General features: G+C 55.5%; 1 protein-coding gene across 1 annotated transcript; it reads right to left on the reverse strand.

The window, feature by feature from the left end:
- Positions 1 to 1,235: 1,235 nt before the first annotated feature.
- Positions 1,236 to 23,793, reverse strand: ACE (angiotensin I converting enzyme). The gene is made up of 25 exons (XM_066262660.1): positions 23,402 to 23,793; positions 22,610 to 22,777; positions 21,931 to 22,024; positions 21,111 to 21,254; positions 20,470 to 20,661; positions 19,793 to 19,890; positions 19,217 to 19,389; positions 18,674 to 18,897; positions 18,186 to 18,330; positions 17,813 to 17,911; positions 17,449 to 17,571; positions 16,568 to 16,779; positions 15,761 to 15,897; positions 14,360 to 14,518; positions 14,003 to 14,090; positions 11,392 to 11,535; positions 11,019 to 11,210; positions 9,277 to 9,374; positions 8,886 to 9,058; positions 5,763 to 5,986; positions 5,289 to 5,433; positions 4,878 to 4,976; positions 2,476 to 2,598; positions 1,933 to 2,120; positions 1,236 to 1,738 (listed from the first exon to the last, which is right to left on the reverse strand). The coding sequence occupies exons 1-25, from the start codon at positions 23,681 to 23,683 to the stop codon at positions 1,509 to 1,511; spliced, it is 3,954 nt and encodes a 1,317-aa protein (XP_066118757.1). The 5' UTR covers positions 23,684 to 23,793; the 3' UTR covers positions 1,236 to 1,508.
- Positions 23,794 to 24,138: the final 345 nt, after the last annotated feature.

Here is a 24,138-nt window from a genome sequence, read left to right on the forward strand (position 1 = left end):
ATACCTTAACTCCACATCCTGCCCCATGAAACAGGCCTGTACAACCGAGTCTATGTGCAACACACACAAAGACATATGCACACACAAGCATAGACAAAAACACACATGGCAGTTGAAGCTGGGGGAGCAAAAACTGGAATCAAGGATGTTGGGAGACAGATATCAGGGGCTTGGCTGGCTGGGGTCAAGGCCTCTCAGCAAAGCTGCAAAGAGGCTGGGGATGAGGGTCCAGACAGAGGGGCTAGACTGGCAGTGGAAGCTCATGGCCCCAGAAAACTGACCGACTTCCATTTGGCCAGATTCTAGATTTGGCATTTATATATCTGAAAAATACATCTAGTCATTTATTCTTAACTGGGAAAAGAATACACAACTAAGTACAGTGTGATCCCATTTAGACTATGTGCTGGGAAAATGGGCTGAAAGGAAGTTTACCGACATGTCAGCAGTGCTTATCTCTTGGTATTGATAAAAAGGACTTTTATTTTATTGAGAGTTTTCTGGATTTTACAAATGTTCTACAATAAACATAGATAAAAGTTATAAAAATGTGTTTCTTAAAATGATATTCCCTCAGACACATACTGGCCTTCCGAGGGGAGGCTCAGGGTGAGGCAGGTGCTGGGGGGACACGCAGGGGCAGCCTTGGGCAGTTAATTCTTGCGTGGGCTCTGGCTACAGCCATGCTCCAGTGTTTAGGGCCCCTCTCCAGTTGGGGCAAAGGGACCTGGCCACGGGCCCCATGGGCAATAACACTCAAGTGGCTCTGTCCACTTACATAAGTGGACATGGAGCTGGTGCAGGTAAGAGTTTATGGTGACCACGGGGCCAGTTTTGCACCCTCAGTGAGTCAGGCACATGCAAGGCATTTCCCCCCAGAGAGCCTTTCATGTGGAGGACTGGACACTCATGGGAACAGGTGGAGAAGGACTCCCAAAGCACATGGAGCTGTGAGGCGGGAAATTCAAAGTTTGCTTTCCAGAATCCTCCTGGGCTGGTGCCTGGGCCAGGCAGGGGCTGGCTGCCAAGGCAGGACATTGGCTGGTTGCCTGGGTTGCAGGGAAGACAGGCGTGGGCGCTGCTGGGTGGTGCCCAGGCCAGAGCTCTGGGGCATTTTCCCAGGCTCTTCTTGGAGGAGGATGAAGACACCCATTGAAGTGACAAGCTTGATTGCCAGAAGGCGGGAGAGCATCCCTGACCCTGTTCCTGGCTTCCCGGAGAGGAACACAGACTCAGAAGGAGGCAGGACCTTTAATTGTATTCACAGACTTGTTAGGTGGCCTGGTGCCCAGGGACGGGGGGCAGGAGTCATGGTGGTTCTGGGTCTGAAGGACGGAGTCTCAGCACAGGCCAGGAGCGGGGAGGGGAGGCGGGTCAGGGCAGGAGGGGGAGGAGGGCGGGCTGGGGTGAGCCAGGAAAGGAGTGGGAGGTTTTCAGCCCACCCCATGTCCCTATCCTGGTGTCTCAGTGGCGGTTGCTCTCCAGCCGGCCAGCACGGCCTGGTCATCTCAGGAGTGTCTCAGTTCCACCTCGGAGCCAAACTGTGGCCCATGGTGGGGACGGTGGAGGCTGTGGTGGCGGATGCTGAAGAGCCTCTGGGTGAGGCCCAAGGTGGCCACCAGCAGGGCGACGCCCAGGAAGAGCAGCACCCACTGGCCCACACGGGCCTGCTGCTCCTCTAGGTCCAGGCCCAGGAAGTTGACGCGGCCGTTGCCCTGGAAGGAGCCTTCCGAGTGAGCTGGGCAGGAGAAGCAAGGAGAGCAGGGCGGTGGGCAGGGCGGTGGGCAGGACGTGGTCAGGGCTGGGGTAATTTCAGCTGGCTTCCCTATGCTCGCTCTGAGGTTAGACTGGAACCTGCCTGAGCTGGGGTGGGGCTGGTCCTGAGCGAGTTCTGCGGGCCGACCCGGGGCAGAGGTGGGGGGGTGATGGTACCGGAGTCCGGCGTCCAGTTGTACTGAGGCCAGCCCAGCTTCTCCCCGTGCCTCCCGTTCTCGGTGAGGAGCCAGTCCAGCAGCGGCTTGAAGTAGTTCATCATGGCTGAGGCAGTCATATTGGGCTGGCCTGTGATCAGCTTCATGGCTTCTGGCCATGGCTTACTGTAGCCCAGCTTCATGGCGTCCCTGGGGGAACACCAGAGAAGGGAAACCGAGTCAGGAGGACAGGTAGGGAGGCTCCCTGGCCCTCCTGCCTCAGCCTAACACCTACTGTCCAAACCCCCTCAGCCTCGACATGGCTTTGGGGCTGGGAGGGCCTGGGAAGGTGTGGGGTGCAGCGGGAGTACGCGAGGGATGGCCGGCTCCCGCGGCTCTAGTTCCTCCTGAGGAACACTCATCACGACTCAGCATAGACTCCACCTTGGAGTTCCCAGCCCAAGCACCGGAAAGGCCGGCGTTCCCAGAAGGGCCCCACAGCGCTCCTCAGTGCCGAGGGGTCAGAGGGTGGAAAACAGTCAAAGGAAGGCCGGAGAAGACTCACGCCAGGCGCTTCCCTGCCTCCTTGGACTGGTAGATGTCACACTGGTGCAGGGGACCCGTGTGGCCAGCCGCCTGACACAGCGCCTCGTGGAACTGGAACTGAATGATGAAGCCAACGAAGTACCTGGAGGGGAGGGGGTGGGAATGAGGGCAGAGTGGCCCCCAGGCCCTGCTGTCCAGCCTCCCACTGCAGCCAGGATGTCAGGGTGAGCCCACCCTGGCCTCCAGAGTCATCCAGCACCCCCACCACACACCTCCCTTCCTTGAAGCTCTGTCCACCTCTCAGGGGGGCCTGTGCTGAGCAGCTCTGGCGTCACTCAGCGGGAAGGAGGGTCAGGGCAGAGCCCTGTAAAGGTTTGGCAGGCTGCAGTGAAGTCTAGTCCCTGGGGTATGTGCAAATAGAGGCCAGATGTTGCCCAAAGGGTCGCATCTATCTGGCAGGGCTATCTGGGCAGGGAAGCCAGCCCAGTGATCTCCTTGATCCCAAGGCAGCAGGGATTCCCTGGTACAAATCTGCTGCTCAAAGCCGGAGCAACGTCTAAGTCTGCAGAGGTTTCCAATGTCCCAAACAAGCAGCGCAGGCCTCCCACTTTGAATGCTGGGCACAAGCCATGTGCCACTGACTTTTCTATTGTTTTCTAAAAGTGCTTTGCCATGACTGCTGGTCAGAATTGGAAATGAGTCTTCTTTGCCCACCCCTGCCTGGAGAATATCTATGCTAAGCTCGGAAGCTAACCGTCACGTGGGCCTGCCTGGCTTCTGGGTGAAAGCGAATGCCCACTTGGAAGCCTGGAAACCAGCTGAGAAGGCAGGTAGAGGACCTCCCTATGGGTCACCCTGGCACACTGTCAAGGTCAGGCCTGTTCCCAGGTGTCCTTGAATCTCCTTGGCAGTCTGCCCACTGCTGCTCTCTGGAGCCTCTGAGCAGGCTTTCTTTCCCTTCCTGCACCCTGGGGGACACAGTTCATCTACTCCACACTTATTTATTGGACCTTTACTATGTGCTGACATCATGCTGGACGCTGGGGTGGAAAGGTGGCTGCAGTGGACCCTCTGTTGTTGGGCTTCCAGGGACCATAGGAAGCAAGGGCTGGATGGGGCCACAGCCCTCCCGGGGCAGCCCTTATTGCCCTCTGTGCCTTGCCTCATGGGTGGCCTGGGCTACCTGCAGCTCAGGGGCACCTGGAACTCCACCTGAGGCCTCCCAGACCCCCACATCCTAGGAGGACTCCAGATCCTACAATTATCCATTTAGCCTGTAGTACATAGAAGGAAAAGGATGCATTGGATGCCTCCACACTGCAGCTGCATGACTCATGGCACTCTTGTGTTTACACATGTCATTTCAGAGTCATTTAGTAATGGTGGGTTATGGCCACCATTTCCCAAGCCTGCTATGCATTAAACAGTATGCTTAGAAGTTAACTTTTGCAAAAATCTGGTGAAGTGGGATTTTACAGGTGAGGAAATGATGTTGACATCGAGGAATATGCTTAAGAGAAAAAAGGAATGGAGACAAGATTTGAACCCAGTTCTTTCTGACCCCAAGCCCATGTCCCCTATATCCATCAACACAGCCTCCCGTTCTAATTGGGTCTCTAATCCTAGTTTTAGTGTATAGAAGATCCTTCAGGTAAAACTCACTTTATATCACAGGCAATATGTTCAATTATATATAGTAAAGAATCACAATCTTGTTAAGAAAAAAAAGAGATTGGCTCAGTGGTAGAGCGTCAGCCTGGCGTGCAGGAGTCCCGGGTTCAATTCCCGGACAGGGCACACAGGAGAAGCGCCCATCTGCTTCTCCACCCCTCCCCCTCTCCTTCCTCTCTGTCTCTCTCTTCCCCTCCCGCAGCCAAGGCTCCATTGGAGCAAAGTTGGCCTGGGCGCTGAGGATGGCCCTGTGGCCTCTGCCTCAGGCGCTAGAATGGCTCTGGTTGCAACAGAGTGTTGCCCCAGATGGGCAGAGCATCTCCCCCTGGTGGGTGTGCCGGGGTGGATCCCGGTCGGGCGGATGTGGGAGTCTGTCTGACTGCCTCCCTGTTTCCAACTTCAGAAAAATACAAAAAAAAAAAAAAAAAAAGAAAAAGAAAAAAAAGAGAGTAACAGTGCTCAGGTCATTGTCTAGCCATGGGTTAAGGTTAATCATGTTAACTATCCAACCAAGGTCCTGTAACCATTAGCCAATTATGGAAGAGTTTCTGTTTTCAACTGTTTGTAGGGTAGAGGCTCTCATATAGAGACTCTCGTCATATCAAAAGAGTGAGACATGATTAGCCTTGGTCGCAAGTGAGTGGCTCAGGCACCCTGTGCAGTGAGGCCAGGTCCCCAGGGTCCCCCTTACCCGGCAGGGCAGTGACAGCAGTTTGAACACTGAGCGACCTCCTCCCTTTCCCTTGTTACCTGATATAAGGCACACTTGAAGGAATGTGGAACTTGGCTCCTGGGTCAAAGTCGCCTCGAGACCTGGCCACTGGTGGGCAGAGTCCCTGGTACTTCAGCCTGTCAAGGTGGAAGATAGGTGGGAGAAAGGGTTTGGGGAGAATCAAGCCAGGGAGGGTTGGTATATTTGACTTGAGGGATGGTCCCTGCACACGGGGCTACACTGGGCATTCTAGACTCCAGTGAGCTGTGTCTCTGTGTGCGATCACCCCTACCTGCCCCACCACTTACACACAAAGACCTGTGTGCACATGTACACACATGCACATTTAGATGCTTTGTGCAGACACACCACATGACACACATGCACAGGCACACACAGACACCCATAGAGAACTCCTGACCCACACCCCCACAGGAATGTTCTAGAACCTGAGGCTCCACCACTCCTGGTTGTAGTTCTCTTTGGAGATGCTTCCATCAAACACCCTCCAGCGCCACTGGTCAATGAGGTAGCTGAAGGGGATGAAGGCGATCTTGTCCAGTGCTATCTTCATCAGAAAATTGATATCTTGCTCTGCCAAGGGAAGGAAGCCTGCTGTCAGACCCACACCTGCTTCCTGCCAAGTCCTGTCAGCTTGGCTGTGATGGGTGTGAGGGGTGTGTGCAATGGGTGTGCGGTGTATGGAGAGGGGAGGAGTGAGCTGTACCTCTTTTGCTCCTAAGACCTGCCTCTTCGGGTGGCCCGTGGGTTCCATCTTCTGGTTCACTTGGCCGATGGCCCCTTATTCCCCATTGCTCTGTCCCAACCTCTGTCTGTGGGCCATTTAGTCCCCTGCTCCACCTCTCAACTTGCTGCCCCTTTCTGGTCCCCCTGCCCACCAGGATCTCTCATTCTTCTCTCACCGTAGTTGCCACCATCACTACTCAGCAGGTTGATGCTGTGTAGATGCTTGGGGGTAGACACTGAGAGGGCCAGCACGTCTCCAATGGCTTCGTGAAAGCCGGGGTTGGCTCCCTCCCGGAAGGTCACAGGTAAGTCCTTATACTGCATGAAATACTGTATGTGGCCCATTTCATGGTGGGCCACCACCAGGTCTTCCATGTTCACAGTGGTGCACTGCTTGATCCTGGAAACACAGGGATAAGGAGAGGGTGGGATAGGGGACAGTGGGGGGCCCTGAGGCAAAGGGACCTGTAGTTCTTACTGCATACAGAGCAGACCCCCATCACTGCTGCAAGCAGGGAACACAACATTATGGAAAAGAAAGCCAAAAGGAGATAGGTAGAGAGCCTGAGGAAGAGGGAATCTGGGGGTTCATTCAGGCCATTTCTCTGCCTCCAACCTTTCTGATTAATTTCATGTTGCTTTCTGACTATGCAAAGTACTTGCTCTAGTAGGTAGGGATTGGGACACTCTTTTTTTTTTTTTTTTTGTGCAGAGACAGAGTCAGAGAGAGGGACAGATAGGAACAGACAGACAGGAAGGGAGAGACATGAGAAACATCAATTCTTCGTTGTGGTTTCTTAGTTGTCCATTGATTGATTGATTGATTTCTCATATGGGCCTTGACCGGGGGGCTACAGCAGACTGAGTGACCTCTTGCTCGAGCCAGACACCTTGGGCTCAAGCTGGTGAGCCCTGCTCAAACCCGATGAGCCCGTGCTCAAGCTGGAGACCTCAGGGTCTCGAACCCGGGTCCTCCGCGTTCCAGTCCAACTCTCTATCCACTGCGCCACCGCCTGGTCAGGCGGGTCACTCCTTTATGGTCAGTGCAGGACTTTCTAGAATGTGGTTCTTGTGGTTTCTCATGCACACATTTGGCTCTTCCAAGACTTAGGCTTCCTGAAGGAAACACCAGTGCCTGAGCTATCCTGTATTCAATGTGCCCAACACCAGCAAGCATATTCACCCCACGATTTTTTATGTCCAGGACCAAAATGACATCAGCAGAGCCATCCCAGAAGAAAGTTCCACCTTTCTCTCCTCTTTCATCATTTTCTTTCATGAGCCAATGAAACTCTCCCTTGGATCTAAGCAGAGCCTTTCAGGTCAGCTGACCCAATTTTTCTACCACTCTGTCAGGAAGGGGAAGAGTTGCCCAGCAACCTGGTTACAATGAGGCTGGGGTCTTTCCACTTTCTATGACTCCCATACAAGGGAGGACCCCCAAAAGAACCTTTACCTCCTGATTCTGTCTGTGCCCAGCCCTAGAGCTGTAGTCCTCATGCTTTGAAGGAGAGGTCCATGGCCAGTGAGCCTGTGAACACTGGTTTGTTCTAGGCTGTGTCCACTTTTTTTTTCTTTGTATTTTTCTGAAGTTGGAAACGGGGAGGCAGTCAGACAGACTCCCACATACGCCCAACTGGGATCCATCCGGCATGCCCACCAGGGGGCGATGCTCTGCCCATCTGGGGCGTCGCTATGGGCCATTCTAGCACCTGAGGCAGAGGCCATGGAGCCATCCTCAGTGCCCAGGCCAACTTTGCTCCAATGGAGCCTTGGCTGCGGAAGGAGAAGAGAGAGACAGAGAGGAAGGAGAGGGGGAGGGGTGGAGAAGCAGATGGACGCTTCTCCTGTGTGCCCTGGCCGGGAATCGAACCTGGGACTCTTGCACGCCAGGCCGACACTCTACCACTGAGCCAACCGGCCAGGGCCTGTGTCCACTTTTAAGAGACACTTCATCCACTGTCAGATGATTTTTGCCACTCTTCCAAGAGTTGGGATGCTTGTTTTGCACTTAACCTTTAAGAGACCTGGCTGGTTTTGCTTTCATTTTGGGGGATGCCAGCTACCAGGTTAGAGATCTCACTGCCTGATTGCCATACTGTGAGGAAGCTCAAGCTAACATGGAGAAAGAAATGACCTACCAGCCCCCAGCTATTCAGCCATCCCAGCCCAGGGACCCAATGTGTAAGTGAAGAAGCCAACTCGAACATTCCAGCCTCAACATGTACCACATGGACAAAAAACTGAGGAACCACCTGACCAGGCAGTGGCACAGTGGATAGAGCGTCAGACTGGGATGTGGAGGACCCAGGTTCGAGACCCTGAGGTCGCCAGCTTGAGCGCTGGCTCATCTGGTTTGAGCAAGGCTCACACCAGCTTAAGCCCAAGGTCACTGGCTTGAGCAAGGGGTCACTCGGTCTGCTGTAGCCCCCTGGTCAATGCACATATGAGAAAGCAATCAATGAACAACTAAGGAGCTGCAACAAAGAATTGATGTTTCTTATCTCTCTCCCTTCCTGTCTGTCTGTCCCTATCTGTCCCTCTGACTCTCTCTGTCTCTGTCATCACACACACACACACACACACACACACACACACACAACCAACCAAACAAACAAACAAAGGAACCAAACCAAAAAGCCAGAACCAAGGCCACAGACAGATGGCCTCATTGAGCCATCCCGGCCACCTCCAGCCATCAGAGCAGATGTCTCCATCACTGCAGAGCAGCGAAGCCATTTGCACTGTGTTGCCAACCCATAAAACCATGAGAATAATTGAATTGTTGTTTTATACTACTCAGTGTTGGGGTGGTTGCTTATGTAGCAACTGAAATATTATCCTCTGACAAAGACAGCTTCTGAGCCTCTGTCAGTGAGGATGGATCTGTGTGAAGTCATCCATGTCCTCATGTGTCTCCCTGTGTCAAGTCACATGCACCCAAGGAGAGGGCTAGCTGTACGTAGGGGCCTCCCTGGAGTGAGGGAAGGTTGGGCAGCTCACACAGTGCTCACACCCAGAACCGGGATCTTGGGCACTGAGGACTGACCAGGTTTAAACGCCAGCAGGGCTAGCTGGCGTTTAAAAAGACCCTCACCTGGTGGATGAGGTTCCGCTGCCTGAAGCTAATGGCTAAGCTGGGGCCAAGGCCCCATACTCTTGACCTTCCCTTCCAACTCTGGCCACTGCTCCTGTTTCTGTTAGCTCTGGCTGAGAGGGACAGCAGTGGAGCCTTTACTTGGCTCATTCCCTTGCCTGTGGGCTCAGGATAAGGTCCGCAGGGCACAACCTGGACACACCTGAAGTCCTTGCCATTGTAGAAGTCCCAGGCAGAGGCATGGCACACCACCTCCCGCCCGTCGGTCGGCTTTTCCAGCATCGACTTGTTCCAGAAGTCAGGGGGCACGGGCAGCAGCCCCAACGAAATGAAGAAATTGTTTGCTTCCTCAAACATCCTTCTGGGTGTCCAACCCTGCAAGCAGAGGGAGCTCTGTCCAAACTGGGGACTGTGGGGACAGACTGTGTGTCGCAGCAGAGGAGGGCACCGGGAGAGGGCCAAGCTAGAAGGAAGGAACCTGCTCAGAGGACCCTCTCCCATTGATAGGCGGGGCCTCCCCTCCTAAGTGTCCTTGGTCCCCACCCCACCCCCTTCCAGGGAGAACCAAGTGTCAGAAGAGGCCAGGGGCAGACCTGTTTTTTCATGGCCTCCGTGACATCCATCTTAGGGGCTGAAGGGAAGGGAACCACTAAGTCATAGATGTTGGACCAGGTCTGTGCCCACATGTTCCCTGGAGGAGGGAGGGGAAGAGATGGTGAAGACAGGAGAGATAGATGTTACTTTTTAGGCTTAGCACCATCACACAGGGAGGGTGAATCACATCCCAGTCCCACTGATCATAAGGTATCTCTTGAGCACCTACTATTTGCAAATGTGCTGTGCATTTGACATACATCGTTTTAATCCACACATTCAACTGACAAGGTCATTACTTCCTTGACTCATGGTTGAGACCCTTGCTGGCCCTCAGGGAGTCAAGGTGACCCCTGAGCAGTGAAGACCAGTGTGACTAGCATCTGTGTACAATGCAGAAACTTTGGGTCCTTGGAACATCTACACACATGTGGCCACCACTTACTGAGCCAAGTAACCCTCCCAGTGCCCATGGCTCCTAAGTGAGGGGACTGGGGTTTAAAGGCAGGCAGGCAGGCAGGCTGCAGTCCTGACCAGTCAGTCCTGTGTCCCCTGAGGTTGGTTTATGTGCTTCCACCCGCCTTCAGGAGAGACTGATGCCTTTGCCTTTGGGATATGAGTAGACCCCAGTTCTTCGGGACTGGAGAAAAGCAAGATATTCAGGATGACCAGAAAGGTCCAGAAGTAGATGTGGAGTAGAATCTTTCACAGTCAAAAGAGATTAAGCGGCCCTGGCCAGTTGGCTCAGCGGTAGAGCGTCGGCCTGGCATGCGGGGGACCCGGGTTCAATTCCCGGCCAGGGCACATAGGAGAAGCGCCCATTTGCTTCTCCACCCCCGCCCCCTCCTTCCTCTCTGTCTCTCTCTTCCCCTCCCGCAGCCAAGGCTCCATTGGAGCAAAGATAGCCCGGGCGCTGGGGATGGCTCCTTGGCCTCTGCCCCAGGCGCTAGAGTGGCTCTGGTCGCGGCAGAGCGACGCCCCGGAGGGGCAGAGCATCGCCCCCTGGTGGGCAGAGCGTCGCCCCTGGTGGGCGTGCCGGGTGGATCCCGGTCGGGCGCATGCGGGAGTCTGTCTGTCTCTCCCTGTTTCCAGCTTCAGAAAAAAAAAAAATACAAAAAAGAGATTAAGCTTGAGCTGACCACGCAGAGTCTAAAGGACAAAGCAGTGACAGAATGAGTGAGAAAGAGAGGGCATGAGAGAGCCAGTGTCTGGCCACTCTGGTCCCAGGGGCTGAGTTCTAAGCCTGGCTTTGCCCCAGGCCACCAGGCCACCTGGGCATACTGTTTCCCCTCCCAGAATCTGTTTCTCAGTCATCAGGCCAAAGTCTATCCATTCTGATATTCCTTGGTCTCATCAGAGAGGGATCAAGGACAGGTCTCTTGGGCTGCAAACACCCTCCCCTTCCTCATCCTCCATATCATGATGCCTTGAGCTGTGACGTGTGATGTGGATTCCCCATGGCAAGACTCACTGTGCTAGCCACGGTGACTTGCACCACGTGGGTCTGTAGCACATGTGGCACCAAATGCAAGCAGAAGGCTCTTATCCCCAGTCCTAGCCCTCACTGCACTCCAGCCTTGGCAACATTCCCTCCAGGCTCAAGTCTTCACTCTCCCAGCCTGGAGTGCCAACTGCAGACCCTTCCCGCCTGCCCGCTGCTCTCTGGCCAGCCCTGGTCCCACCCACCTTCATCCCGGCATCTGTCCTCGTCTCCTCCTAAAGGCCCAGCGCCCGCCCTCACCCAGCAGATGAGCAGGAATGGGGCCCTCCAGGTTGATGCGCTGCGGCCCGTAGTGGCGGTGCAGGGCCCGGCGCACGTAGGCGTGCAGGTTCAGGTAGAGCGGCTGCAGCTCCTGGAAGAGCTGCTCCAGGTCTTGCTCCAGGGTCGGCATCTCATACATAGATCTCCACGAGTCCCCGGCATCTACATAGGCTGTGGAGGGGACACAGCTAGGCCCTCCGAACACCTGACCACTCTTGAGCACACACCCCCTCCACCACCTCTGCCAGCAACCTCCCTCTCACCGGGCTTAGGGTCTCTGAGGACCTCACTTTGGGCCCCAGTAGGGCTGGGACCATAAAGCCAGTGAGTGATACTGGCAGGAGGGACTCACCATTGAGCTGGGCAGCCTTGTTGGAGAGTTCTACATATCTTGGGAAAAAAGGGAGGATGGATCTTCCCACCTTGTCTCTCCAGCTCTTCCACGCCCACAACAGTTCTTCATAGTTCCGGGATGTGGCCATCAGATGTGTCAGGTCTGCAGGACAGTGTTGACTGGCTTGAGTCCCCAGCCCTCGGCCCACCTCCCACCTCCTTGCAGGCATCCCCAAACTACGGCCCGCGGGCCGCAATGCGGCCCCCTGAGGCCATTTATCTAGCCTCCACTGCACTTCTGGAAGGGGCACCTCTTTCATTGGTGGTCAGTGAGAGGACCACTGTATTTGGCAGCCCTCCAATGGTCTGAGGGACAGTGAACTGGCTCCCTGTGTAAAAAGTTTGGAGACCCCTGGAACTCAGTCACAGAAGTTCAGAGCTAGAGTAAAACTGCACAGGCACCAAATCTAGTGAAATGGGAGAAAGGGTGGTGCCCTCTCTAAGGGGCCTACAGAGTGCCAGGCTCTGGGCTTGGCACTGCAGGGACACCGTATCAGGCAATAGCAGGGTTTCAATATGTTTGTTTCCCCACCAGCAGTTAGGTAACATGGCCGTGTTCCCAGTCAGGAAGTGGTCAAGTTGAGGCACAATCCAAAGGCCCAGATTCCAGAGCTGTTGCTCATCCCCTGCCTGGGAGAAATAGCCTGGAGGTCACAAGACCTGAGTTCTTGTTCTAGTCTCTCATTGACCCCAAAATTACCTTGCAAGTCATGGGACCCTTCTTTCTCTGTCTATAAAGTGGGATAATTCTGACCCTCGCCGGGGAGTCAAAATCAAATGGGAGCCTGACCAGGCAGTGGCGCAGTGGATAGAACGTCGGACTGGGATGCGGAGGACCCAGGTTCGAGACCCCGGCTTGAGCATGGGCTCATCTGGTTTGAGCGCAGCTAACCAGCTTGAGCCCAGGGTCATTGGCTTGAGCAAAGGGTCACTCGGTCTGCTGTAGCCCCCAGTCAAGGCACATATGAGAAAGCAATCAGTGAACAACTAAGGTGCCACAACAAAGTATTTGTGCTTCCAATCTCTCTCCCTTCCTGTCTGTCTGTCCCTATCTATCCCTCTCTCTGCCACACACACACATACACACACACACACAGAATCAAATGGGAACATGAGGCCCCTGAGCCGGGAATGTCACTCATTCATTTCTGTGTCCTCACAGGGTTCAGGGCATCTTCCATAAACTAATCGAACTGAATTGAATAAGAGAATAGCATTGTCAAGAAGCCAGAAGTCCTGGGTTTGTGCTCTGTCAAAGCCACTGACCATGTATGAGGCCCCCTTGACATGGACTACACGGAGCTGACATCCATGTTACAGAGCAGGGCTGAGGACGGTGTGAACTATGTGTCAGTTCCAGAGCCCCACACAGACTGACAGCGGCTTCCCTTCCTACCCTGCCTGAGCCAGATGACTTCAGACAGCACTCAGCACTATTATCTGACTTGCTACATGATAACCACTTCTTTCAAAGAAAGTACATTCAAATCAGTTTTGTTTGGAAAAAATTGTATTTTGAGAATTTCACATCTGCCTTCTGCTGACGTGAGTATTCTGTTTCTGTGGGAGTTTCTTATTTTCACTAATGGCCGTGACCTGGTGTCCTAGCCCTGGATTAAGAGGCTAATTGATGGGGGGGGGGGGCAGGAGGATGAAGGCTACATTCCCTTTAATGGTCTTTTCTGTAAAACACACAGATACATATGCATGCACACACACATCACACATGTGCACATGCCCCCCCAACACTTGCGTGCATACTCACATACACAACCCGTAGGCCAAACCCTGTCCCAGGAAAGCTGTTTCTTTCTCCTGTTTATTTTCCATTTCCCCTTCTATTTGTCATTGTTCTAACGTGGGAGTTGGGCACAGGGCCAGGAAAAGACTGTTTCTGGGTGGAGATTCCTCAGAAATAATGTTTATGCCTCTGGCTCCCCAACCCTGGGAAGGGTGGGTGGGAGTGGGGGAGGGGGTGTATTTATCTATGTGCGGTAGTTGGGTGTCCAGGGAAAAGGTAAGGATTCACCAGTGTGTAGTGTGGCGAGAGAAAGGGAATAGGCGACAGTCAGCCCACACTTTCCAGCAGGAAGCGTGGTTGAGAGAGTAAAGAGGGAACAGCCTGGACCATGGAAGTAGTTTCCACAGTTGTGGCTTCAGTGTTTAGGGGGCAAGTGAGGGTCCAGAGAGAGTGGGAAAGTCATGGATAGAATCAAGAAAGGAGCATGGAGGGGAGGTGCCTCAAGTTCCTGTCCCAATTTGGGAGTCTGAGTCCTGGAAAGACAAATTTGAGGACCCACTGCTCTGAAGGGCAGAACACATGGAAGGGTCCTAGAGGGAGCAGATGGGTGGATCCAAGGGTGGGCAATGGATTAGGGCAGAGAGAAGTCAGTGTTGGTTCTAAGTGGTGGCAGATAGCCCCAGTCGTGGGAAAACAGGGAGATGAGTTTCCTGCACATGCTGATCTGAGTTAGGGGTGACTAAACCCCTTTTCACAGGCCAGAACCCCTACTGCTGCACCAGCCCCAGCCTCCCCTGGCCCTTCCCTCTCCTTGCCCACGTGTGCTCACCAGGCTCTAGCTGTAGGCAAGTGCCGTTGGCGTGGCACACAGAGGCCACGCTGTAAGTGGTCTCCATGTCCATCAGGATCTGGTTGTACTGCAGGGGAAGGAGAGAAGCAGCAAGCTCACCCCTTGCTGCCTGCCCCACCCTGGCACCACCACAGTGGGCGGAGCCGTGGACCGCGGGAGCGTGTTCCCAAAGCGCTGCCTCCTCAGTAATTCTGTAGGTACATGTTGACGTGGCAGGTGTCACAGCTTGACGAACCGAGGAAGAGACAGCAGCACCAAGGCCAGACCCTGTACTGGGCTCGCTGACCTGAGCTGGGACCTGGTCCCTCCACTCCCTGCTCCCCCCACGCCACATACCTCCTCCAGCTCCGGGACAGGCAGTGCTGCCCGCTCTAGGTCCTGAATCTTGTGTATCATCCGCTTCAGGGTGGTGTTTTGGAAGTACGTCACGTCAAACCGCCTGGCCCGGTTGCCATAATTTAAGGTGTGGTTTGCCATCTGCGCGTTCTTCTGCAGCTGAAGGCACAGGGGGAGCCATGTTGGGAGCCCCAGGAGCTTTAGAGAGGCCTCTGAGGAGGAGGTGCCATGGGGAGAGCCAAAGGGACTGGGAGTGGCGATGAGGACAGCAGTGTTACCAAGTTGTTGCCTTTGCCTGTCAAGACTCTCTTCAACCTGGACTGTCTATCATGTCCTGGGTACAGTTCAGGGCCCTCAACAGATGCCCACAGACATAATCTGGCAGAGCAGGGAAGGGGAACACCACCCGATATCTTAAAGGCAGGCTGTTAGGCTGGAGGCAACTTGGTGTTAGCACCGTGGCTGGCCTCTCTGAGCCTCAGGGCCCCATCTGTATAATAGGAGTAAGATCATTGATTTTGCAAGGCTGTTGAGGAATAAAGGAAGCCACAGATGTAAAGTGCCAAGGAACCGTGGCCCACACACAGTGGTCTTCAAGAAAAGTTAGTTCTCCGGGGCTCACCTTGGTGTAATCTGTGTTCCCCACACAGGCAGGGCATGGAGTTGGAAGGAAGGGTAGCCCTGGCAAACAGGCTTTCAGTCTTTGAAAAATCTGACTTTAGCATCACTTACAGATTATAATACAGATTATTCCTTCACTAACAACAGATTGATTTTAATGAGAGACAAGTTGTTTAGGTATTGAGTTTATGCTCAACCCAAGCCTGAAATTGAGTATTGTTTTAGGCCCAGGCTGGTTGGTTCAGTGGTGGAGCATCGGCCCAGAGTGTTGATGTCCCAGGTTTGATTCCTGGTCAGGTCACACAGAAGTACCCATCTGCTTCTCTACCCCTCCCCCTCTCACATCTCTCTCTCTTTTACCCTCCTGAAGCCATGGCTCGATTGGAATGAGTTAGCCTCAGGCGCTGAGGATGGCTCCATGGCCTCGTCTCAGGCACTAAGAAGAGCTCGGTTGTTGAGCAATGGATCAACACCCCAGATGGGCAGAGCATCGACCCCTAGTGGGCTTGCTGGGTGGATCCCGTTGGGGCACATGCAGCAGTCTGTCTCTCTGCCTCCCTCCTCTCACCGAATAAAAAAAAATTGAGTATTGTTTTAAAGATTTCATATGGATTTTTCACAAGTTCCGACAGCTTCCCTGTACTGAGGTGACATGGGGGAGGGAACAGGGGGAGGTCTGTACTGCCTTGGGTTTTGGAGGGTTGGTCCCTGGGCAAAGGAACACATGTATGTGCTCTGCGACCATCTGTGTGCATGCACCAGTGTGGACCAGGCACCTACCAGGATCTTGCTGTTCTCTGTGCTGATGTTGGTGTTGTAGTTCCAGTTGGCCTCTGCATATTCATTCCAGACCACCAGGGATTTCTCATCATATTCCTCCAAAAAATCGCTGGCCTGAACCTCATCAGTCACCAGGGCTGTGGGACAGAAAGGAGGGAAAGAGACAGGCCTTCTCTTGCCCTCTCCAGTGACTGGGCTGAGTCACTGCCCCCCTGCCTCACTCCTACCTTCCCCCTCTGCCTTCCTACTCCCTCAGAGCCCTGCCCCCCTCCACTTTTCCCACTTGGGCTCTGGGTTGTCTGGCTGCTGGTTGTTGCCTGGTGAGTTGCTGTTGGGCTTCTGGTTGTTGCCTGGCTGGTGGTTTCGTGGTTGATTGTCACTTGGTGGGTGACCTCCTGGCTGAGGACCAGCAGGAAGTTTCCAAAGCAGAGCAGGAAGAGGGAGAGGAGGCTGGGCAGTCTTGGAGCAGCCCAACTTTGGCCCATGGCCGCAGGAGAACAGAGCCCTGCAACCACCGCCCCCTGGCCAATAAGAATGGAACCTGCAGTGTGACCTCATAGAGCAGTGTGACCAGTCTGCCTGCCTCCAGGGGCCTCAGATCTGGGTACACCCTCTCTAAAATGCTAGGGAAAAGACAACTCCATCCCTACCCCAGGGCCCTGTTGATGAGCTAAGGGGATGCCCGGCCCTCCAGAGCTGTGCACCAGGGCCCAGCAGGAGGAGCTGACCAAGAATGGTGCCTGGGTCCAGAGCCCAGAATTGAGAATGTGCCTTAGGGCCCACTCCACCCCTCTCTCAGAGCTTTACCAATATCCTCCGGGTAATTGTCAGGCATCAGAGGCTGCCACTGATATTCTGGCCAGCCCAGGACCTCGCCATTCCGCTGGTTCTGCTCCTGCAGCCACTGGCTGACCGGCTGGAAGTAGTTGAGCAGTGGCTGAGCGTCCAGGGTTTCTGAGCCGATCATGTCCTTCAGCACTTCCTGCCAGGGCCGTGAGGAGCCTGCCCGCAGTACCTCCCTGCCAGGCAGAGCGGGCCCCATGGACACAGGGGACTCAGGCCAGTGTCCGCTCCTGGCCACCTGCTCTACCTCTGGTCACTTCTGCCTCCCACTGGACTGCAAGAACAGTGGCATTAAGACTCTGGGGCCTTGGCCCTGGCCAGTTGGTTCAGTGGTAGAGCATGTGGATGTCCTAGGTTCAACTCCTGGCCAGGGCACACAGGAGAAGCAATCATCTGCTTCTCTATTCCCCCTTTCCTTTCTCTCTCTCCCTCTTTCTCTCCCCCCCCCCACTCCTGCAGCCAGCCATGCTTGATTGGTTCAAATAGCTTGGTTGCGAGCATGGCCCCAGATGGGTAGAACATTGGCCCCAGACAGAGGTTGCCAGGTGGATCCTGGCTGGGGCACATGCAGGAGTCTATCTCGCCTCCTCTCACTTGGAAAAGAAGAAAAAAAAAAAGACTCTGGGATGTAGGATTCCTATGAAGGGGACAGCTGACCCTGGGGCATCAGATCTGGACACAATAAACATTTGATAAGAGAAGGAAAGTGGGGGCAGGGAAGAAAGGCACCCTCCATGAGGCTGGCTCTGTGCTGTCCCCCCGGAGTGGCCAGTTGCCTTCTAGACATATCCTTCACCAGGCTCGCCCCTCACCCTCCCTCTTGCCCTCCATTTCCCCCTACACACCGGAGCTTGTCCCCTGCCTTGGTAGACTGGTAGATGTCACACTGGTGCAGCGGGCCCTGGTGGCCTGCCTCCTGGCACAGGGCTTGATGGAACTGGAACTGCAGGACAAAGCTCACAAAGTACCTGCAGGCACAGGGTGAGCATTAAGGGGGCTGGTGGGGGTCTCTTGCCCAGGCATTATCCAGCCTTGCCCAGGGCAGAGGCTAGACCATGGCTGTGTGGGAGAAGGGAGACCCACGCCTGGCTCAGGAGAGACGCCCACTCGAATGCCAGGGCAGAAGGTGGGGACAAGCTCTGGGAGTGGGAGAGGCAGAATCACAGGAGTAGAGGGAATGGGACTAAAGGTATCACAGAATGGGAGTACCTGATGTATGGTGTCATGTGTGGAACATGAAACTTAGCTCCGGCATCAAAGTGGGTTTCATTTCGGACAACTGGAGGACAGACACCCTGGTACTTGGTTCTAGAAGAGTATGGTTAAATTATCTTAGGACCTAAGTTTTGCACATGGGCTGATTCAGCCTTTGAAGAAAAGACTGCTAAGTAGGCATTCCCACCAGGTGAGCTGGGGAGGAAGAATTCCTCGAGGAGGGAGCTTTTGGCAGGAAAGAAGGAAGCAGTAGGGAAAAGGATGGAGACATCACTAGAGAGGAGGGACGTGGGACTGATGGAGGCAGGAGGCTCCCACTTGCCTGGGGTGGGGGCAGTTAGTTCCTTCCTGATCCGTGTTTACTCACCGAAGATACCACCAGTCAAAGTTGTAGCGGGAAGGAGGGGTGCGTCCACTAAAGACCCCCCAACGCCATTGGTCCACCAAGTAGCCAAAGGGTAGGAAGGCAATTTTTTCCAGTGCCATCTTTAACAAGAAATTGATGTCGCTCTCTGTTGGGAGATGAGAAGAGTGGTCAGAGGAGGAAAGGGAGTCCAGCTAGGATCAGGTGGGCCTGGGGAGAAACCGGCGGGGGGCGGGCGGCTGGGCAGATGCAGAGAAAGGAAGGCTGGCCTTCAAGACCGGGGGCCCTGTTTGGCAGAAAACCCACAGGCAGTATTGAGTTGGGGGCTCAGGGTGGGCAGTGAGGCACCAGGGGGATCCCCAAACCTGCCCGACCCGGGAAAGTGAGGCAGAAACGAGGAGGGCAGACGGGGGCAGGGGCACGTGAAGTCCTGCTGTGGGCGGGGGTGAGGCTTGGAGGACTTGGGCTGGGTCCTCTATGCCCCTCCATACCCGTGTCATTGACGACATGATCTAGCAGGCCAATTTTGTACAGATGTGCAGGGGTGGAGACGGAGAGCGCCATCACATCCCCGATGGCCTCGTGGAAGCCAGGGTTGGCCCCTTGGCGCAGGGAGACAGGCTGGTCCTTGTACTGCAGGTAGTACTGAATGTGGCCCATCTCGTGGTGCACTGTGGACAGCTGGTCCATGGCCACCCGTGTGCACTGTTTGATCCTGGGGTGGGGAGAGGGAAAGGGGGAGGCTAAAGGACAGGGCAGAGCAGAGGCCAGAGCATGGGGAAGGTACTGCCCTGGGGCTCGGGGTGCTGGTGGAGACATTCTGATCCTTTGCCCTGCCTCAGCCCACATCATTCTAAGGTACAGGTACACCTGCAAAGCTGCTGAAGGAAGCAGCCCGATGGCAGCCCTGGAATAGACTAGCCCCCCAGCCAGCGTTGGGGCTGGGGCAGAGGCGGGCCTGGGAACCGGCTTCTCTATGCCCGGCTGCCTGCCCTTCATGGAGCCCTAGAACCCTTCTCGTCCCGTGTCTATACCTGAAGTCTTTCCTGTTGTAGAAGTCCCAGGCGGAGGCATGGCACACCACCTCACGTCCGTCGTCTGGTTTCTCCAGCATGGACTCTGCCCAAAACTCAGGAGGCATGGGTAAGAGGCCCAGGGAGGTGAAGAACTCCTCTGCCACCCGGAACATGTGTGTTGCGTTCCAGCCCTGGTGGTAGGGTGCAGGTACAGGTCAGGAGCTGGCTGCTGGAAGCTCGCTGTGCTTACCCTGGGGCAGGTCTGGGGTCCTCCACCCAGGTCAGCTCCCTGCCCGTGAAGGCCATTTCTGCTCTATGGCCTCCCTGCCCAGAGGTGGGTCCCTAATAACAATAGAATATAAGCAAAGTGGACCCCTCACACCCCACCAGTGGGGGCCTGGCACCTCACCAAGGACACCCCCCTCCCCAACTCATTGCTTGTATACACACTCAGGATGCTTTTCTATAGAAAGGGAGGGACCAAGGTCCCTACCCAACCCATCTCCCTCACATGACCCCTTCCTGTCCCTCTTCCCCTGTCTCCTTCCCCTGTCTCCTTCTTATTGCCCCCACCCTGGCCTTCCCTGAGCTTACCTTCTGCACCATAGTACTGGTAACGTCAAGATTGGGCTTGTCAGGGAAAGGCACCACCATGTCATAGATGTTGTCCCAGCTCTGTGCCCACATGTCCCCTAGATGAAGGAGTGGAGCTGGAGAGCTTGGCTCCCTGCCCAGCCAGTGCCTACTGCTTCATCCCTGGCACCAAGCAGCACCCTGGGCCCACAGCTGCCAGCCCCCGGGGCCGAGGCCCGGGATATTCACATCAGTCCTGCTCTGATTCCCAAGTACTCTGAGTGTCCCAGAGCTGGTGGATGCCAGTCAGGAGCCCAAACAAGGCTGTTGGAGCCCTTTCTGATGGTGCTGGAACCCCTGCCTTCCAAATCTGAGGCAGGGCCACTGGAATGGCTTCCTAGGGCATATACTATGGCTATTCTTCCTCCTCCACTGGAACTGGAGTCAAAGCCTTCAGCGTGACTCTTAGCTCAGCGTTTTACCAGCTCTCTGACTTCTCCCAAGTCACTTATGTGCCCTAAGCCTCAGGGTCCCCATCTGGAAAGCAGGAACAATAATGAGAAGGATAACCTGCTTTATGATGGTGTTGGGTGAGCCACACAGGCTCCTGCATGTGGGAGGGAACATGCAGTGCTCGGAAATGTGAGACACGATGAGGACAATTCCTGGCACGAGTGGTGACAAGGCCAGGTCCTTACCCAGCAGGTGAGCAGGGATGGGCCCCCTGAGGTTGATGTATCTGTCCCCGTAGCGACGGTGTAGCACACGGCGGACATAGGCATGGAGGTTCAGGTAGAGGGGCTCTAATTGTTGGTAGAGCTGCTCCAGATCCTCCACGAAGGTGGATGACTCGTACCAGGAGCGCCAGTAGTCCCCCGTGTCTGCGAAGCCTAGCAGGGGGTGGTGTTGGAGTGCAGCTCAGCCCAGAGGCTCTGGCACCTCTGCCTCCCTGCTACCACTCTGCCACCCTTCTAGCTCAGGATCTGTGCACGGCTTGGGGACTGATGGTCGACAATTTTCTAAGTACAAGTTGAACTCTAGCTAACTAGATCTTGTACAGGCAACAGGCAAAGAGGAGTGCTAGGGAAGGAAGGAATCCAGGAGGGACAAGCAGGAGGACTGGTGTGAGGGCAAGACAGCAGCCTGGGGGCAGGCAGACAGGGCTTAAGCCTGGTTCTGCTATCTACACTCCATGTGACCTTGGGTCAGAGTATGGAGTCACCCCAACAGCTGCTCTGTCAGCCTCAGGTGTTGGGGCTCAGTGGAGACAGTGGATGAAAGAGTCCCTTTCAAGCTGGGGAGGACAGTACCCACACAAGGGAGGCCGGAGCATGCTCACCATCCTGCTTGTGGGCCTCATTGCTGAGGGCAGTGAATTCCTCATACAGGGGCTTCAGTGGGATGCCCACGGCATTGTGCCAGCCCTCCCAGGCATACAGCAGCAGGCCGTAGTTGCGCGAGACAGACAGAATATGCATGAGATCTGAGACACAAGTGAGCAGGGTCAGAAGACTTCTGTGTCAAAGTCAGCATCAGCCTTCATCAGAACTTGCACATTGGTCCTTTCCATCTCTACCTGCTTCCTCAACATCGTGACACCCCCAAAGCCAAGGGCAACCTATAAGCTGGGCAGGATGGGGCCGGGAGCTATATGAAGCAAGCACCCAGGCAGGGCCCTTGTCTCCAGGAAAAGGACAATCTAAGGTGGTTGACACAAATACGACATCCAGAGGCCAAAATGCAGACAGACCATTGGATGGAGTGGCTGACCTCAGGCTGCCTAGGAAATGGGGATTGGGTGTGGGGATAAAGAAGACGGCTATAGTGGAAGCCAGGAGGGATCTAAGGCTTGTGGAGAGCTCTTGGGGAGACTGAGAGGGCCCATGAAAGAGGGAAAAAAACCCAAAGCAGTTAGGAGGAAGGATAGTGGCGATGGGAGAAGCCAAAGCACACATGGGGTGGGGGTGGGTGAGGGTGAGATGGGGGCTGGGATTCTGGAAGTCAGATTGCCAGGAAAAGCAGGGTGTGAGGCACCTAACAGTCCAGCCCCAGCTGGAGGTCAGTGCCGATGGGTTTACCCATTCTCTCCACTGGTCATCTTCCTGGGTACACGGTGATGGGAAGGACTGGGAAGCCGGAGCAGAGAGAGACAGTAGTACCTGGATCCAGGGACCAGCAGGTGTCATTCCTGTTGGGGTAGCAGACCTTGACAGTGGAGAAGATCCTGTTCATGTTGCTTAGCAGAGAGTTGTACTAAAGAGTTAGAATTGAGAACATGTTAGTGATGAACAGCCCCAGACTACCTGGTCACCTCTCCCTCCTTTTGCTAGAAATAAAAGAAAGCCCAGAGAGGAGATGTGGCTAGGACAGGGCCCTCAATGGCACTGGGAGCACTTCTGATCACCAGTACACTGATTCCCCTTCCAAAAGAGGCAGCCAGTGGAGGTAGTGGAGGTGGAGACAGGTGTCCTGGGAGTTAGGGGCCTGCTCCGACCTCGTGTGCAAATCCCTCTAACTCTTCTCTGGCTTTGATGTCTTCTCAGTCCCCACTCTAAGGAAGCCTATAAACCAAACAGGCCAATTAAGAAATTCTGAAAACTTGCTTCATCTTTCACTGTTTACTTGCATTTTACTTTCTACTCCATAATACTTGCTTTAACAAAAAATTACTTCCCATCGCCAAGAAAAATCAATGCTTCAGGAAGCCATTCTACACTTAAGCTGGTTTCCCCTGCAGATCCTAGGGTCCCTCCCTCCCAGGTTCTCCTCCCCACCTCAGCTGGACATGGGAGGCAGCCAGGCCACTTCTGCCTCCACCCTTAAGTCCACTGGGCCCACCTGCTGCCGCTTCTCCAGGGGCAGGTTGGCAGGGCCCAGAATGCGCACGCCACTGAGGACTCTTCGCAGTATTGGGTCAGTAAAATTCTGCCAGATTGGGTCGTACAGTTCCTTGGCCTTCTGGCCCCAGACCTCCGCGAACTCCTGATTGAGCAGGGATGCTTCTTCCTGTGGGCACCAGGAGGGCAGGGAAGTGTATATGAGGAGGCGGTGGTGCTGGGGGAGGGGAAGAAGGCCAAGGGCTCTTGGAGACTGGGGCTTCCGGAAGCACTCCCCTCTCCCCAGCCCTGGGGTCAGGAACTGGGGACTCTGCCTCAGGGGAGCAGTGAAGCCGAAAGTGGGGCCAGAAGAGGGGCAAGGAGAGGAGAGGGAGTAAACAGTGATGAGCAGCGACAGAAACAGTGAGAGAGGGGTAGGTGGCAACCAGAGAGGACGAGGGCCCAGAGCAGAGCGGCCACCCTCAGCGAAGGCTGCCCTTGACCCAGGCCGAGGCCACCCTTGAGCGCTGCCACCTAAGGGGACTCGGTCTCAGTGGGGTCAGCCTCATCCATTCAGTTCTGTGTTGGCACGGATCATGGGCCCAGAACTGTGCTAGGCCACCCACCTCCTGTGTGATGGGGCGGGGTGGGGGTGGGTGGAGTGGGAGTAGGCACGCGGCCCCCCCAGGACCCAGAGGCCCCGCGAGGGGCACACACCGGGCGGGACTCCCCGACCCCCCACCCCCTCAGCCGCAGGCCTGTGATTGGGCGCCCGGGCCCCGCCCCCGCCTCCGCCCGGGGCCCGCGCACCCACCTGGCGCCGGGCATTCTCCTCTGTGATGTTGGTGTCGTGCTCCCAGCTGGCGACCGTGCTCTGGTACAGCACCTGCTCAGCTTTGGGGTTGAAGCTCTGCACGAAGAGCTGAGCCCCGGCCTCGTCGGCGGGAAAGTCTCCGGGCTGCATCGTCGGGTCGAGCGCCAGGGCAACGGGCGGCGTCGGCAGCAGGAGCAGCAGCAGCAGCAGCGGCGGCGGCGGCAGCGGCGGCAGGAGCGGCGACCGCAGCCCGGGCCCCGGGCAGCCTGACGCGACCCCCATGGCGCGGTGCGCGGTGCTGTCCCGTCTCCCGCGTCGCACCCGCTCTGCGGATTATAAAACCCGGCGGCCGCCGCCTTCCGACACACCCCCACCTCCCCGCCCCGCTGCGCTTCCTCCTCGGCTCCAAAGTCCCGGCCGCGCGGGCCTAACGGAGCGGGGCGGGGACCAACGCGTCTTGGCCCGCCCGGACAGGGGCGCCGGCCCGGGGAGGAGCCGAAGCGGCCCCCTACGAGATGCAGCCGGAGGGTGGCAGATGGGGCTCAGGTCAGGCTCCGGCAGAGGAAGCTAGCAAGGAGGACCCCCATTCTCAACAGCACACCTCTGAAGATGAGGGACCTAGCAGTTTGCAGGAACACCTAAGCCTATCCACTGATCCACTGTGTCTTTTCTTTGCCATCACATAACCTCACAGCCTCCGCGCGGGAATCCGGAAGCCCAGCGGTCTCTGACGCTCA

This window comes from Saccopteryx bilineata, chromosome 2, assembly GCF_036850765.1.
Source record: "Saccopteryx bilineata isolate mSacBil1 chromosome 2, mSacBil1_pri_phased_curated, whole genome shotgun sequence".
Taxonomy (NCBI): Eukaryota; Metazoa; Chordata; class Mammalia; order Chiroptera; family Emballonuridae; genus Saccopteryx; species Saccopteryx bilineata.